This window comes from Salvelinus alpinus, chromosome 31, assembly GCF_045679555.1.
Source record: "Salvelinus alpinus chromosome 31, SLU_Salpinus.1, whole genome shotgun sequence".
In the NCBI taxonomy this organism is placed as follows: domain Eukaryota; kingdom Metazoa; phylum Chordata; class Actinopteri; order Salmoniformes; family Salmonidae; genus Salvelinus; species Salvelinus alpinus.
This window is the reverse complement of record NC_092116.1, coordinates 16,265,922-16,281,802: the sequence shown is the minus strand read 5'-3', so window position 1 is coordinate 16,281,802 and position 15,881 is coordinate 16,265,922. Positions and strand designations below refer to the sequence as shown.

The 15,881-nt window shown below is 40.1% G+C and overlaps 1 protein-coding gene across 1 annotated transcript; it reads right to left on the bottom strand.

Annotated features, from left to right (window-relative positions):
- Nucleotides 1-4,586: 4,586 nt before the first annotated feature.
- Nucleotides 4,587-15,507, bottom strand: LOC139561280 (interferon-induced very large GTPase 1-like). Its single transcript, XM_071378264.1, is given in 8 exon segments — nucleotides 4,587-6,230; nucleotides 6,233-10,674; nucleotides 10,786-11,046; nucleotides 11,162-11,419; nucleotides 12,190-12,316; nucleotides 14,314-14,405; nucleotides 14,866-14,974; nucleotides 15,327-15,507. Coding segments are annotated over 8 exon segments (5,541 nt in total). The 5' UTR covers nucleotides 15,333-15,507; the 3' UTR covers nucleotides 4,587-5,984.
- Between the last annotated feature and the right edge of the window lie 374 nt (nucleotides 15,508-15,881).

The window sequence follows — 15,881 nt, the reverse complement described above, 5'->3', positions numbered from 1 at the left end:
AGCATACCACATGTGCAAACGTTACCAGAGCATCGATTCCAGCCAAAGAGCGCTATAACGTAATCACCGCCAAAATATATTAATTCTTTCACTAACCTTCTCAGAATTCTTCCGATGACACTCCTGTAACATCATTTTACAACATACATATACAGTTTGTTCGAAAAGGTGCATATTTAGCCATACAAAACCGTGGTTACACAATAAAAATACTAGGAAATCAAGCCTCAATATGTCTGACGTCATCTATCAGAGTGATCTAGTTTAATTGAAAGCTAATCATATACTTGACTAAAAAATACAGGGTTGACAGGAATCGAAAGACAAATTAGTTCTTAATGCAACCGCTGATTTACATTTTTAAAATTATCCTTACTTTTCAATACAGGGTTCGCCAAGTGAAGCTATACCAAACAAAATGGCGAAATATGCGTTTAAAATATTTCGACAGAAACACGATTTATCATATTAAATATTGCTTACTTTGAGCTGTTCTTCCATCAGATTCTTGGGCAATGTATCCTTTCTATGTTATAAACGTCTTTTGGTCGATAGATGTCCTCTGTCCTTCGAAATGTCCACCACCAACGACCGACACCCCGAAACGTTTCCAAAGCTAAAAAGTGCACGACAAATAAATTCCTCAGAATCGCACTAAACGGATATAAATTGCTATAAAACGGTTCAAATTAACTACATTATGATGTTTTTAACAACTATAACGACTGAAAACATGACCGGAGAAATATTGCTGGTTAGACAACGATTTGGAACGAGGCAAGTCCGATGTCCTTCACGCTTCAGGCGCACGACGAGAAAGGGAGGTCCCTATACATTTTGGTCTTTTATAATGGCTGTGATTGTCCCATCGATTCCATTCAAAACGTGATGACGTACAGACACCCAGAGGAAGACGTAGGCAGTGTCGGTTTCTTCATAGCATTCACTGTCGCCTTAAAAACAGACTCCAGATCAGGGGTAAAAATTTCTGAAATCTGAACCCTGTCATGAAAAGTGCTGTAGATATTGTTCTGTACCACTCAGAGACAAAATTCCAACTTCTATAGAAACTAGAAGGTGTTTTCTATCCAATAATAACAATAATATGCATATTGTACGATCAAGAATTTAGCACGAGGCAGTTTAATTTGGAGACCCAAATATGCTAATGCGGAACAGCACCCCCTATAGTTAAGAACAAATTCTTATTTACAATGATGGCCTGGAAAAAGGACTCCTGCGGGGGCGGAGGCCTGGAATAAAAATTTAAAAAATAAATACAATAGAAATATAGGACAAAACACACATCATAACAAGAGACAACACTACATAAAGACAACAACATAGCAAGGCAGCAACACATGACAGCACAGCATGGTAGCAACCATAACAACAACATGGTAGCAATACAACATGGTAGCAGCACAAAACATGGTACAAACATTATTGGGCACAGACAACAGCACAAAGGTCAAGAAGGTAGAGACAACAATACATCACACAAAGCAGCCACAACTGTTTATAAGAGTGTCCATGATTGAGTCTTTGAATGAAGAGATTGAGATAAAACTGTCCAGTTTGAGTGTTTGTTGCAGCTCGTTCCAGTTGCTAGCTGCAGCGAACTGAAAAGAGGAGCGACCCAGGGATGTGTGTGCTTTGGGTACCTTTAACAGAATGTGACTGGCAAAATGGGTGCTGTATGTGGAGGATGAGGGCTGCAGTAAATATCTCAGATAGGGGGGAGTGAGGCCTAAGAGGGCTTTATAAATAACCATCAACCAGTGGGTCCTGCGACGGGTATTCAGAGATGACCAGTTTACAGAGGAGTATAGAGGGCAGTGATGTGTCCTATAAGGAGCATTGGTGGCAAATCTGATGGCCGAATGGTAAAGAACATCTAGCCGCTCGAGAGCACCCTTACCTGCCAATCTATAAATTATGTCTCTGTAATCTAGCATGGGTAGGATGGTCATCTGAATCAGGGTTAGTTTCGCAGCTGGGGTGAAAGAGGAGCGATTACGATAGAGGAAACCAAGTCTAGATTTAACTTTAGCCTGCAGCTTTGATATGTGCTGAGAGTAGGACAGTGTACCATCTAGCCATACTCCCAAGTACTTGTATGAGGTGACTACCTCAAGCTCTAAACCCTCAGAGGTAGTAATCACACCAGTGGGGAGAGGGGCCTTCTTTTTACCAAACCACATGACCTATGTTTTGGAGGGGTTCAGAACAAGGTTAAGGATAGAGAAAGCTTGTTGGACACTAAGAAAGCTTTGTTGTAGAGCATTTAACACAAAATACAGAGAGGGGCCAGCTGAGTATAAGACTGTATCATCTGCATATAAATGGATGAGAGAGCTTCCTACTGCATGACCTATGTTGTTGATGGAAATTGAGAAGGGTGTGGGGTCTAGGATCGAGCCTTGGAGTACTCCCTTGGTGACAGGCAGTGGCTGAGACAGCAGATTTTCTGACTTTATACACTGCACTCTTTGAGAGAGGTAGTTAGCAAACCAGGTCAAAGACCCCTCAGAGACACCGATACTCCTTAGCCGGCCCACAAGAGTGGAATGGTCTACCGTATCAAAAGCTTTGGCCAAGTCAATAAAAATAGCAGCACAATATTGCTTAGAATCAAGGGCAGGGTATTGACATCATTGAGGACCTTTAAGGTTGCAATGACACATCCATAACCCGAGCGGAAACCAGATTGCATACCAGAGAGAATACTATGGACATCAAGAAAGCCAGTCAGTTGATTATTGACAAGTTTTCCCAACACTTTTGATCAACAGGGCAAAATAGAAATAGGCCTATAACAGTTAGGATCAGCATGATCTCCCCCTTTAAATAAAGGACGAACCGTGGCTGCCTTCCAAGCAATGGGAACCTCTCCAGAAAGGAAAGACAAGCTTAGCGATGATAGGGGCAGCAACCTTAAAGAAGAAAAGGTCTAAACCATCTGACCCAGATGTTTTTTGGGGGTCAAGTTTAAGGAGCTCCTTTAGCATCTCGGACTCAGTGACTGCCTGCAGGTAGAAACTTTGTAGTGGGGCAGGGGAAAAAGAGGGAGAAGCATCGAGGATAGTCGCATTAGAAGGGGTGGGAGATGAGGAAATGTTGGACGGGCAAGGAGGCACAGCTGAGTCAAATAGGAATCCTGACTTAATGTTGTGATTAAAGAGCTCAGCCATGTACTTCTTGTCAGTAACAACCACATCATCAATATTAAGGGACATGGGCAGCTGTGAGGAGAAGGGTTTATTTTCCAGGTCTTTAACCGTTTTCCAGAACTTCTTGGAGTTAGTCCCAGAGAGAGAACTGCTTCTTAAAGTAACTAAGTATACAAATGTGAAAGACTTGTTCATATTTTGTCATTTGATAATTTGCAAAGAAAAGAAAGCATTTGAAGCTTCAAAATCATGTCTTGAAAGTGATTTTTGTACTCATTAATTATTATCCTGGACAAACTTGTTAATTTGTGTTTTCACAAAACTGTTTTCTTGTGCCCTTTGTTTGAGCATAATACGGTACATTTGACCTTTTGGAATTACCAATGAGGAGTTTATCAGCACACCATATAAGAGTAGGGAATATACAATAAGATGAGGGTCTCCCATTTACAGTATTTGGAAACTCCAGAAGAAGGGATCTAATTCTGCATTACACAGGACTCGAAACACCAGGTGTTTTCAAACTTTTCCGGGTTTGTGCGCCCAGACTCTGAAAGGTGTTGCACAACTCTTAATTATGTGGTGTTACAACACACCATGTCATGTTTGAGAACACCTCAGGATGAATGTTTCAGTAAATCTTAAATATGCCCCAATACCCTCACAACCATGTGTTTCAATACTTCAGCAAAGTTAAGGTTTTGTCTACTTTAAGGTGGTGACAGCTCAGTTGCCACTAGTTTTAGTGTTACAAAACACTTCATTTTAACATTGTACTACTGTTGGGGTGGCAGTTAGACTAGTGGTTAGGCATTGGGCCAGTAACCGAAAGGTTGCTAGATCGAATAAAAAAAATCTGTCTTTCTGTCCCTGAACAGGCAGTTAACCCACTGTTCCTAGGCTGTCATTGTAAATAAGTATTTGTTCTTAACTGACTTGCCTAGTTAAAGGTTAAATAAAATTTTAAAACTACTTCTACAAGGTCAACTGCACCCCAGGACTGTGGGGTACGCCTCCTTTGGGATGAACTCTGACCTCTATGCATCCAACAACGGCCTCAATATAGTTCATATCCGGATGGGCCGGCCCCTAGGAGACCCCTTGGCCTTTATGGTGAAGCAGAGAGATAATGGTCACCCTTCGTCTCCCTGTGAGCTGTGACTCTAACATATGCACTGTAAACCTTAGCCGGCATATTCAACCAGATGCACTGTAATGCACTGTAAACCTAAGCCTGCCTATCTAACATTATTGCATATCATTTCTAACCTCTTGCTCTGAATCTGAACCAAAAAGCATTTTACCTCAGGTCATTAAAAGAAACGAACCAACAACAAGAAAATCAACAAAAACATCCAAAGTATATCCTAAGATATTTCTGAAGATATTGATTTATTTCAATTTAAAAACATTTTAAGTTTATTTGACAAGGGCCATGTACAATTGCAACATACGTCTCAAAGGAAATTTGATGAATGAAACTCAAGTTGTCAGCCTTTTGTTTTCATTCTCTCATGACTTTGCCATGTTGTTTGTGCTACCACTGCAATAAAAAGCTACATGATTGTTTTATATTCAACTGATAATCCAGTACATTTATTACATCAGATTTTGTGTTGTATTCATTGGAACCTATTTTTCTCTAAATATATAATCATTGAATACATTTTACATAGGACCTTTTACTAAAGTTGGTGTAGCCTACTTTGTTAAAAGACATTCATAGCCAGTGTTTACTGCAACACGTCAACAAACTGGACCAGTTCAATGACAAACTGTTAAGATTATTTTTCATTGATATATTATATAAGAAAGTGATTAGTTGATTATGGAATATATTTGGTGGGAACTACTTATACAGTAATCAGCGTTATCAGGACGATTGTGTGTGTACTTAAAGTTACAGTATTGTAAGTAACTACACAATCTAATCCAAATATTAAGCTACTACAATAGTACTGATATTTCATAGGGACAATAACGCAATAGACTATAAATATAGTCTCAGAGAACACCACCATTTTCAAATGTAATTGTTTCTCAACACTTTCCTGAATCACTTAAGTGTAAGTAAAAAAATAAAAAAAGGTCAGACCAATGCTTGATTTTACCAAAACCAATGAATGTTACAGAAAAATGAAATATAAATCCCATCCACCACATACTGTAAGAACCCAAACATTAAATGGCTGCTATTCATAGACAGAGTTATGGATGTTTGAGGCTATATAGTGTTTGTTTAAATGTTCTTGGTTTACAAACGTTGGAGTGAAATAAGCTTATATTTTGGTTTCTGATGGGGTACGACAGTTGAACTAAACTCATGAGGTATTTATAAGTTATATTCTTGAAGAATCAATGAGTACATATGATGATTCATTTATAAGTCCAAAAGTGGATTTTGCAACTGCTGATTGCCCCTATAAAGCATTGGAAAATAGATACCTTGTTGATCATTGTCAGTGCCTACCAAGAAAACACATCAAGTTCAAGGACTGATGTATCTTTTGCGAATTTCTTTCAAGCAATGCAACACAGAGTAAGTGACAAGTAGTTGAGGCACAGTGTATAACAGATTATCATTCCAGCCCCCATTCCATGGCTCTTTCAATTTGGAGAATATACTGCTCATGAAGCAGATGGCAAGGACCATATCTTGATTGTGAAAACGTACATAAACAAATACAGAATCATTCATAATTGAAATCTGACATTAAATCTGACATTTATTCTGCAGGTAACGTCTTTTGATAGACTACAGCCCGACATCATTACTCCTTATGTTACAATTCCTCTTTGAGGTAGAGGCTCTCACTTGATGCTAAAAGACTCTTTGAGGCTTTTTTCTGCCTGTTCTTTTGTGATCAATTTCCAGGCAGGTGGTGTTATTGCTGGGAGTGCGTCAAACTTTTTGGCAAATTCATTGTTGAATTTTGCCATCACATATTTCCAGTAGTCTGAGGCCTCAATGCTTGGATCGGCTGGGATATGCCAGTTAGGGAAAATGTCTCTGTACTGTTTGTAAAGGTGGTATTTTTGTTTTGTCTCGTAGCATCTGGAATTGTATGCTCACTGAACACAGAGGAAGAGCAGATATCAGTCACGAGTTTCCTTGAGTATACAAACCTGTACTGGCCCAGACCCTGTGGTCTGTGTATTGAGGCACAGTGGTCTGTGTGGGCCTCTCCTCCTGCCTCGCACGGCGCCTTGCAGAATGGACATTGCTTCCCACAGCCGAACACTCTTTTGAAAAGAACATTCTGTGGTTTAATCCTCAATTGTTCCAGTTTCCTCTGTACATCCACTCCCTCTTGGAACTTGGTCCTCAGGGATTGTTCCATTTCTTCAACAGATGTTTTGAGCCAGTGGGCAAACTGCTCTTGTTCCGCATTATTGAGGATCATGAAGGCACTCAGAGCATCCTTGGGAATGACCAGTGTATCTCCAAGCTCCCTGCAAATGTTCTGAATGAAGAACTCAAAGTTGCTGTTTTTGTTGGTTTGGGCCTTTGTGACGGCATCCGTTATTTTCTTTACGATTGCTTTCAGATGCTTGTCTTCCAACTCAAACATTCTTTGCCCCTTTGAAAAGTGCTCCTTGATTTGAGCAAATATCCAATTTTTGACAAAGTCTTTATATGAAGAAATGTAGCTGACATAGTTCTCAAAACTAGATTCTGAAAGCAAATGTTTCAAAATTGAGTACTGGAAAAATGCACGAGTGCTGAACTGAAGTGCATTTTTCCCTGTTAGCATTTCATCAACAATATCTGGACCCAATGAATGGGCAACACTTTCTTCCAGTGCAGGTCTGAGGCAGAGGCATGTGAATTCTTCTGCTTTCTTCTGACACTGGTCTCGTTTATTGAATAAGTCCTTGAAGTCAGAGCAGTACTTGTCTTTGTACTGATTAAGGCATCGGCGTGGGTCATTGACTTGAATGAAATGTTCATGCATTTGCTGAAATTTCCTGGCTGCAACTCCACAGATATGTAGTTTTAGTAACACTTCAAATTTGACATCAGTCTCAAGGTCTTTGCAGGCTTTTAATCTTTCCTCAATCATGTTTAGGATTTCCAGAATATAATTGTCATGGTAATCTGTTTCCCTTTCCACCTTCTCCAACACAAATTGTCTGCAAGTCTCTATGAGGTTGTCAGCCATCAACTGGGTTTTCTGTGTGTGTTCATCCAAGTGAAGCCATTGTTTTACTTTCCTTACAAACCCATCAGAAGGCACTTTGAATGGCTCTTTTCCAAAATGTTCCAGCTTTACTCTAGCTATCATTTCATTCCCAGAACTTCCCTTCCGGGTCAAGTTTGAACGGAGCTGGCGAAAAATCTTTCCAACAATGTTTTCCTTCTTCAATCCTGGGAAGGACAACTTCAGCACAGTTTCATGCCACATCTGATCAAAATCTCTCTCTAGCTCCTCATCTGATTTCTCAGATTTACTCTTTCTGCATTCCTCAATTAATCCCAGAACATTCTCTTCCAGTCTTGCTGTGTGGGTCTTCTTTATTGTGTCCAGATTGTTCATTCCCTGTCTGATCTCAGCAGCTGCTTCAAGTTGATTCAGCACAGAGTTCTCCATTTCTCGTCGAAGGCTTTTTGCACTGTTGGAGAAGACCTCTCTGTACCCCTCCACTAGATGCACATGGCCTTCTGTCTGTTCATAATACTTGGTCAAGTTGTCAAGTATGGTCTTCTCCCATTTGGAAAGCTCAAACAAAGCTTTGTTTTTCAATTTGCCAATCAAGTCTTTCATATCTGATGACTGAGCTTTCACGGTGATTGTCCCAAAGTTGGAGATCCTTGTTTCAGCATTTGTTACCCAAGTATACATGTGCTTTCTGAATGACCATTCCCATTTGTTGAACTCAGTGCACAACTTCATGTAGGCATCAGCCACCAGGCTGTTTCTGAAGCTGAAGATGAAGTTTTCATACTTAACAGCATTCCACAAGCTTTTTGTCCACTCCAGAAACTCTGTTATGTTGTTTCTAGAGGCCTCACATTTCCCCAAGACTTCAATCATGTTCTTTTTGAACTCGTAGACGGACTCGCTGTACCCGGCATTGACAGGTGCCATTGGAGGGTTACCGTGCCAAAGTCCAGGGATGTACCAGTTACCAGTCTCTGGGTTGTACTCCATTACATCTGTGAAGATCTTGTTCTCTTCTTTGTTTTCCATGCTGGCTGCTGCCTGGGTCATCTCGTTCAATTGCTCCAAGAGCATTTTCCGGTCTCTCATGTTCTTGTCATGTGCCGAGACATCTGCCACATTCTGGTGGACAAACAGACACTTAGGCTTCTTTCCCACCTCTTTCATCCGGAGAAAAGCATGGACAACAATTTGAAGGATGTCCTTCATCTCGGTTGAGTTCTCCATGGCAATATTTATTATTGTGACATCACTCAGCCCAACAACTAGAGTGGCTAGCTCGTTGTCGTGCTCAAAGCTGTCATCCAACTGTGCCAGCTCTGGAGACTTCAGCCCTTCTGTGTCGATGATCACTACAAAGTCGCAGTTCAGCTCTTTCTTGAAGTCTTCTTTGACTTTGATGAGAAGCAAGAAGGCACCTCTTGTGCATCTGCCGCTACTGACTGCAAACTGCACTCCAAACATAGTGTTCAGTAGAGTGGACTTTCCTGTGCTTTGAACACCTAGAACCGTTACCACCAGGATCTTGTTCTTTGGCTGCACCAAGACATTGAGCTGACCCAGCACATCACTCACCCATCTCAGAGGTATGTTGGACGCGTCTCCGTCCACCAGCTCCAGAGGAAACCCATCCAGAAGCAACTCAGCACATAGTCTGGGCAGGTGCTGCAGTTGTTGCCGTGACTCTTCAGTTTCTCGCAGTAAGACTGCAGATTCGTACAGTTGACCCATTTCACGGAGGAAATGTTCGGTTCCCAAAGAACTGTTTGAAATCTGTCTATCAAGGTATGCAATTTCATCTTGATTTTCAGACAAATTCTGAGACTTTTCTTTGTACAGGTCCCTAAGGCCAGAAAGGTTTTTACGAGACAGATTGTCCAGATTCATACGCATCCATTTCAAGAAGTAGGACCTCTCTAGCCCTGTGCTTGATATTGCATTTATGAAGCAGGTCATTGCCTCTGACATGTCATAACTCCTTTGCTGTTCCCTAAGTTGTATTTTTTCTGTTTGGAGTTCACTTTTGTACGTCTCAATGTTCTTGTCACCAGCTTTCCGCAGTCTGCATTCCTCCTTCTCTAGACGTGCCAGCTCCTTCCAGATCTGTCCTTGTAAGGGAAGCTGTGTTTCCTTATACTGTGGTGTGTCATAAATTTTTGATGTGATTGCATCCGCATTTTGCTTGGCACTCTGACATTCTTGGCAGTCCTCATCAACAAAGATCCCAAGCTCGTGAGCAACTTCAGCCATTTGCTCCAATGGCATTCTGGACTTCGAACTCTTGATGACCTCCCCAACTGTATTTCTCAGGTTCTTCACAAAGTCTGCATCATTCATCTGTTTGGTTTTCAGGATGATGTTGCTTTTCTTTAAGTTCAACTCTGCTGCTGTTTTCTTCAAAGCATCAATGCTGAAGCTCTTGCTCTGTGGGTTACCCACTAGAAACAGCTGTGCCTTGGTGTTTTGGCTGGTCAGTAGCTTGTATTTGGTGTCCAAGTTGTCAAAGAACACAAAGACTGCTGCAGAGGTCTGGCAAAGAAAGGAATATTGTGTTTCAAAAGAACTGATGTCCCCTCTCAGATTGGTTACAGCAACAGCTTCACCAAAAATATCAATGTTTTTTTTCCCACTTGGGAGGTACCAGCTTATCTCAACCAATCCATTGGATATCCTCCTTGGACTATCACCGCATTCCATATCGTGGTGGACAAACGTATCGTGATACTGTTGGGGATTACTCAGAAGCTTGTTCAGAATCTGTGACTTGGACACAGAGCACTCACCCAATCTGACGAAAGAGACCATGGGGAGGTCAGAGAGAACAATCCTGTCTTCAACAAATCCTCTTGGGTCTGACAATGAATGAGGCCTAAACTTCTTGACAATGTCTCGCATTGCCCAAAGCAAAAGCGTACACTGTTTTGTGTCACAATTGGGGAGAAGCAGGGGCACAGAAAACTGACACATTGACATTTTCAAGACCATCTCTTGCTGCAGAAAACCGTTAGAGCACAGAAAGAGAGCAGTAACAACGTCTAAGGGGTTTACAACATTACTTGAGTCCATGTTATCAACCAGACTCTCCACATCTAGGTCTATGTTGCAAAATGAAGCATCACAACTTGCCTCGCCTCCTGATGAAATGCATTTCACACTCCTTGCAGTTACATTAACCATCATTAACCTCTTCAGGAAAGTCCATGGCAGGGCTGTGAGAGTCTGAGCTGGTTCATCTGTGATGGTCTTCTCATCGATCTGCAGCACGGTGCTCAGGGTGAGCTTCTCTGTGTAGTGTTGCTCCAACCCCAGGTCCAACAGCAAGCTCTCCAGGTGGGTTTCTGTGGGGGAAAGAGAAGGGTTTCAGATCTGAGCTCCTTGGTTGTCAATCAATCCATTAGAAAACATCCTTCCTGTCACAACAACACAGTGAACATTCTTAATACACTCACTTGTGCGGGCATATGTCACAGCTGACTTGCTTTGGGTCCCGTTTTTCAGCACCATAGAGACGTGGAAGGAGTATTTGACACCTGGACTCAGACTGGAGAACGTCAGGGTGTTGAACAATGTTGTCTTCTTCTGGACTTCCTCTCCGTCACAGGAACAGGTCACGAGACATGCCTTAATGACACCAACCGGTTTGTCCCAACTCAGAGACACTGATTCACTGCTGACATGATCTATCTTTATCTTTTCGGGTGGCACAGGTTCTGCAAAAAGGACAAAAAAAGGACCCAATTCAATTATAACTGGAAAAATGAAAACACAAGTGAAACATCATTCTCCCTGTAATGCAAGTGGACATGTTTGAATCAATGCACTTACTTGTGTACATGGTCATTGTGACCACCGCGCTCCAATTACCATCTTCAGTGACTGATGTGACACTGAAAGTGTACTCCGTCCCTGGGTACAGGCCTTTCACATCTGCGCTGTTGGATCCTTGGATGGACAAGATCTCTCTCTGGGTGTGGCAGGAGTAGGTCAATTCGTACCTCCGTGCCGGGTCAAAAGGAAGCCAGCTCAGAGAAACAGAGTCACTGCCAACATAGTGAACTGTTATATATCCAGGGGAGGAGAGCTCTGTGGGAGAGAGCAAAAAGTTATGTTATAAATCATGTTTAATTTTTGGGAAAAGAATTATAGCAGCTAGGAATTGGCGCAGGTATTGGAATATCCGAATGGACGTTATGTTTGATTACTTGTGTGAGTGTTCATTTTTTTAGAAAATAAATTCTAGGCCTATTATAACAATGAAAAAGCTTTGTGTTATTAGATTAAATTATACATTTGACATTGTTACACACAGGGATATACCATGATATTTGAAATTCTTAATTTAATAAAACAAGTTTTTATGACAATGACTATACATATTGAAGAGTTATCAACACAACTCTCTTTTCAGGCATGAAAAGGTTATAAATAAATGCTATTATACTGCATCATCCCTACTGTTGCTATGCTAGTAGGGAAAAACAGATACAACCAGTGATGGTTATTAACAAATACAATCAGTAATGTAGTAGTAAAGATAATGGTGGGTAACTGCTTTTGGCTGTTCGCATTGAATAAAGTAATGCTCTGTATATTTTATGCACTTTTCCATGATAGTTGAGTAAACTCTTGAACAAAATACAAATAATTTTATGTGTTTTTCCCCCACTACACCACTGGTTACAACATAATATCACTACAACTCCCTAATATGCACGCAGATGCAGTGTTTTCATGTGAATGGAAAGAAACTGATATTCATTTTATGAAATGATAAAGTATACTCTAAGGTTGCCAATAATTCAGATTCAGTATGTATGTAAATGATCAAAATTCCTCTAATATGATTGAAGCACCTTCTACAGCAGCCTCCATCTGTTGAGCTGGCTCTGCCTCCAGACCGTCAGCTTGTACTCTCTGACATGTGTCCTCATCTTCCCCAAGTTTTAAGTCAAGGAATTGATCACTTGCATCATGAAAGTCCTTCAAATGAAAAGAAAAACATTTACAGCAGGAATTAAAGGTTTTATCCTTTGACATTTCAGTCAATTGAATGATTAAAACATTTTCCCACATTGCAAAATGCAAAGCAATTTACTTAATAATAGAGGGCATATTTTAAGGACATCTACAGAAAGTATTCACATCCCTTGATTTTTGTCCACATTTAATTGAGTTACAAAGTGGGATTAAAATACATTTAATTGTCCTTTTTGTAAATTATCTACACAAAATACTCTGTAACGTCAAAGTGAAAGAAAGAAATCGAACATTTGTAACAAATAAAAAATAAAAAAAGTTTTACAATAAATATCTACATATACAGTATATATAAAATAAACAATTATATCTCTTGATTAGATAAATACTCAACCCCATGAGTCAATACATGGTAGAATCACCTTTGGCAGCGAAACTTGATTACAACTGTTAAGTCCTTCTGGGTAAGTCTTTAAGAGCTTTCCACAACCGGACTGTGCAACATTTGCCAATTATTATTTTAAAAAGTATTCAAGCTCTGTCAAATTGGTTGATTTACTTTTACTTAATTATGTCACACAGTGTAACGATGTGCGCTGAGAGTCGGGAAGCAAGTTCAGGGAGTGAGTGTTTTAATGAAATTAACGGAACATAACACAAAACAAGAAACACTAACAGCACACAAACATGAAACTGAAACAGAAACAATGACGCCTGGGGAAGGAACCAAAGGCAGTGACATATATAGTGAAGGTAATCAGGGAGGTGATGGAGTCCAGGTGAGTCTGATGAGGAGCTGGTGCGTGTAACGATGGTGACAGGTGTGCGCCATAACGAGCAGCCTGGTGACCGAGAGGCCGGAGAGGGAGCACCGGTGACACACAGAGTCCATGTAACTCATTATGTTATTTGTTAAGCCAAATTTAATGTTGAACTAATTTACTATTGAACTAAATTACTACTGAACTAATTTAGGCTAAGGGGATGAATACTTATGCAACAACTACATTTTACATTTAAGTCATTTAGCAGATGCTCTTATCCAGAGCGACTTACAAATTGGAAAGTTCATACATATTCATCCTGGTCCCCCCGTGGGGAATGAACCCACAACCCTGGCGTTGCAAGCGCCATGCTCTACCAACTGAGCCACACGGGACCACTAATTTTTAGTTATCACATTTTTTTGTTTGTTGTTGAAATTTTCTTCCACTTTGATATTAGAGTATTTTGAATAGTTTTTGACAAAAACGTACAACTAAATCCATGTAAATTTCACTTTGTAACCCAATAAAATGTGAAGAAATCGAAGGGGTATGAATACTTTTAGACGCGCTGTATACAGTGGGGCAAAAAAGTATTTAGTCAGCCACCAATTGTGCAAGTTCTCCCACTTAAAAAGATGAGAGAGGCCCGGGCAACGAAGGAGTGGCTTCGTAAGAAGCATTTCAAGGTCCTGGAGTGGCCTAGCCAGTCTCCAGATCTCAACCCCATAGAAAATCTTTGGAGGGAGTTGAAAGTCCGTGTTGCCCAGCAACAGCCCCAAAACATCACTGCTCTAGAGGAGATCTGCATGGAGGAATGGGCCAAAATACCAGCAACAGTGTGTGAAAACCTTGTGAAGACTTACAGAAAACGTTTGACCTCTGTCATTGCCAACAAAGGGTATATAACAAAGTATTGAGAAACTTTTGTTATTGACCAAATACTTATTTTCCACCATAATTTGCAAATAAATTCATAAAAAATCCTACAATGTGATTTTCTGGATTTTTTCTCTCTCATTTTGTCTGTCATAGTTGAAGTGTACCTATGATGAAAATTACAGGCCTCTCTCATCTTTTTAAGTGGGAGAACTTGCACAATTGGTGGCTGACTAAATACTTTTTTGCCCCACTGTATATATCGAGCTGACAAGGTTATTGATTCTGTATGATAAGTTATACAACACATTTATATCTGCAAAGACTTGTATGTGAAAGAGGAACAGAAAACCCTACCTCTTCATCTGAGGAACTGTCCATTGGCAAGGTGTCTTCAGCCGCCCCACTCCTACCCCGGTCATAGGTCACATCTTTCAGACTGCCTGGCTCTGCAACACGTTTGGGATAATACAGTAGATGAGCTTATGTTACAATGCTAATCAAATATATGTTGCAGCACCTCATAAAGATGGTGAAACATTATCAAATGCTTTCTTTTTCATTATAAACTAAGGGGTTCAGGGTCTGAATGCTGATTGGCTATACGGTATATCAGACCGTATAGTTCACTGTATTCACATGACAAAACAATTTATTTTTACAACACTAATTTCGTTGGTAACCAGTTTATAATGGCAATAAGGCACCTCGGGGGTTTGTGATATATGGCCAATATACCCACGGCTAAGGCCTGCTTCCAGGCACTCCGCAATGCTTCGTGCAAAGAACAGCCCTTAGCCATGGTATATTAAACATATATCACACTTCCTCGGGCCTTATTGCTTAAGTGTATTTTGTCAATAATTGAAAAAAATCACTCATCTAAAAAAAAGTCCCGAGGCTACCTACCTCGCTCTTCCTCGACGATCGCGTTGCATGTATAGCACAACTGCTGTCCCTCCTCACAAAGCGTGTGACAACGAGGACACTTCATTTTCAGAAAATGTCTGGAACACAACTGGACATCAATAAAAATGTGCGTAACAGTAAAGTGACATGTTGTAGTAATTTAGACACCCCATAGAATGAATATTTTTTTAATCAATGCCACAAAATCGGATCATGAGAATGTAAACAAAAAACGTAAGTATATTAGCCTACCCTATCAAACATTTGCATTCGTAAAAAGTGTATTAGCCTACAGCAACCTTAGTATATAATCAGCTAATATATTAGATGTAAAATTCCGTAGGCCTACAGGTTGTATAAACTTTCACTTCGTTAAAATAAAGATAAAAACATAATAAGTTGCTTTGTGATTTAAGCTATTAGACAGTTTGATAAGCAACATTTCACGAGACACGACTCACCTGCATATCACACTGCAGCTTAATGACAATGCATAATCAAATGTTCCAGCTACAGTACTAAATGCCATTGGGATGAACCATGTGTAAGAATGAAACTGTCTTCTGTGCCAGACTGACAACATTCATGGCATCACATTTTGAAAATGTTCAGTAGTTCACTGTATTCACATATCATTTTTTTATTTTTTATTTAGCCTACACGTTATTAGAATGTACTTAACGTAATATATATATATATATATAGCATCATTTGGATCAGTCCGTCTATACTTTTGCTTCAGTTTCATTTCAGTCGATCGACAATCGACCACGTTGAGTTTCGTTTCGACGAGGCAGACTGCATAAAGTTTTCAATGGCACGGATTCAAGAATGGTCTTGAACATGAATGAACATTTAGCAGACTAGTTGGTCTATTGGTTAATGAAATCGAATATGTCACATTTTCTCGAATATAACCTTACAGTGAAATGCTTACTTACAAGCACTTAACCAACAATTAAGTTTTAGGAAAAATACCTACAAAAATATAAGTAACAAATAATTATAGAACAGCA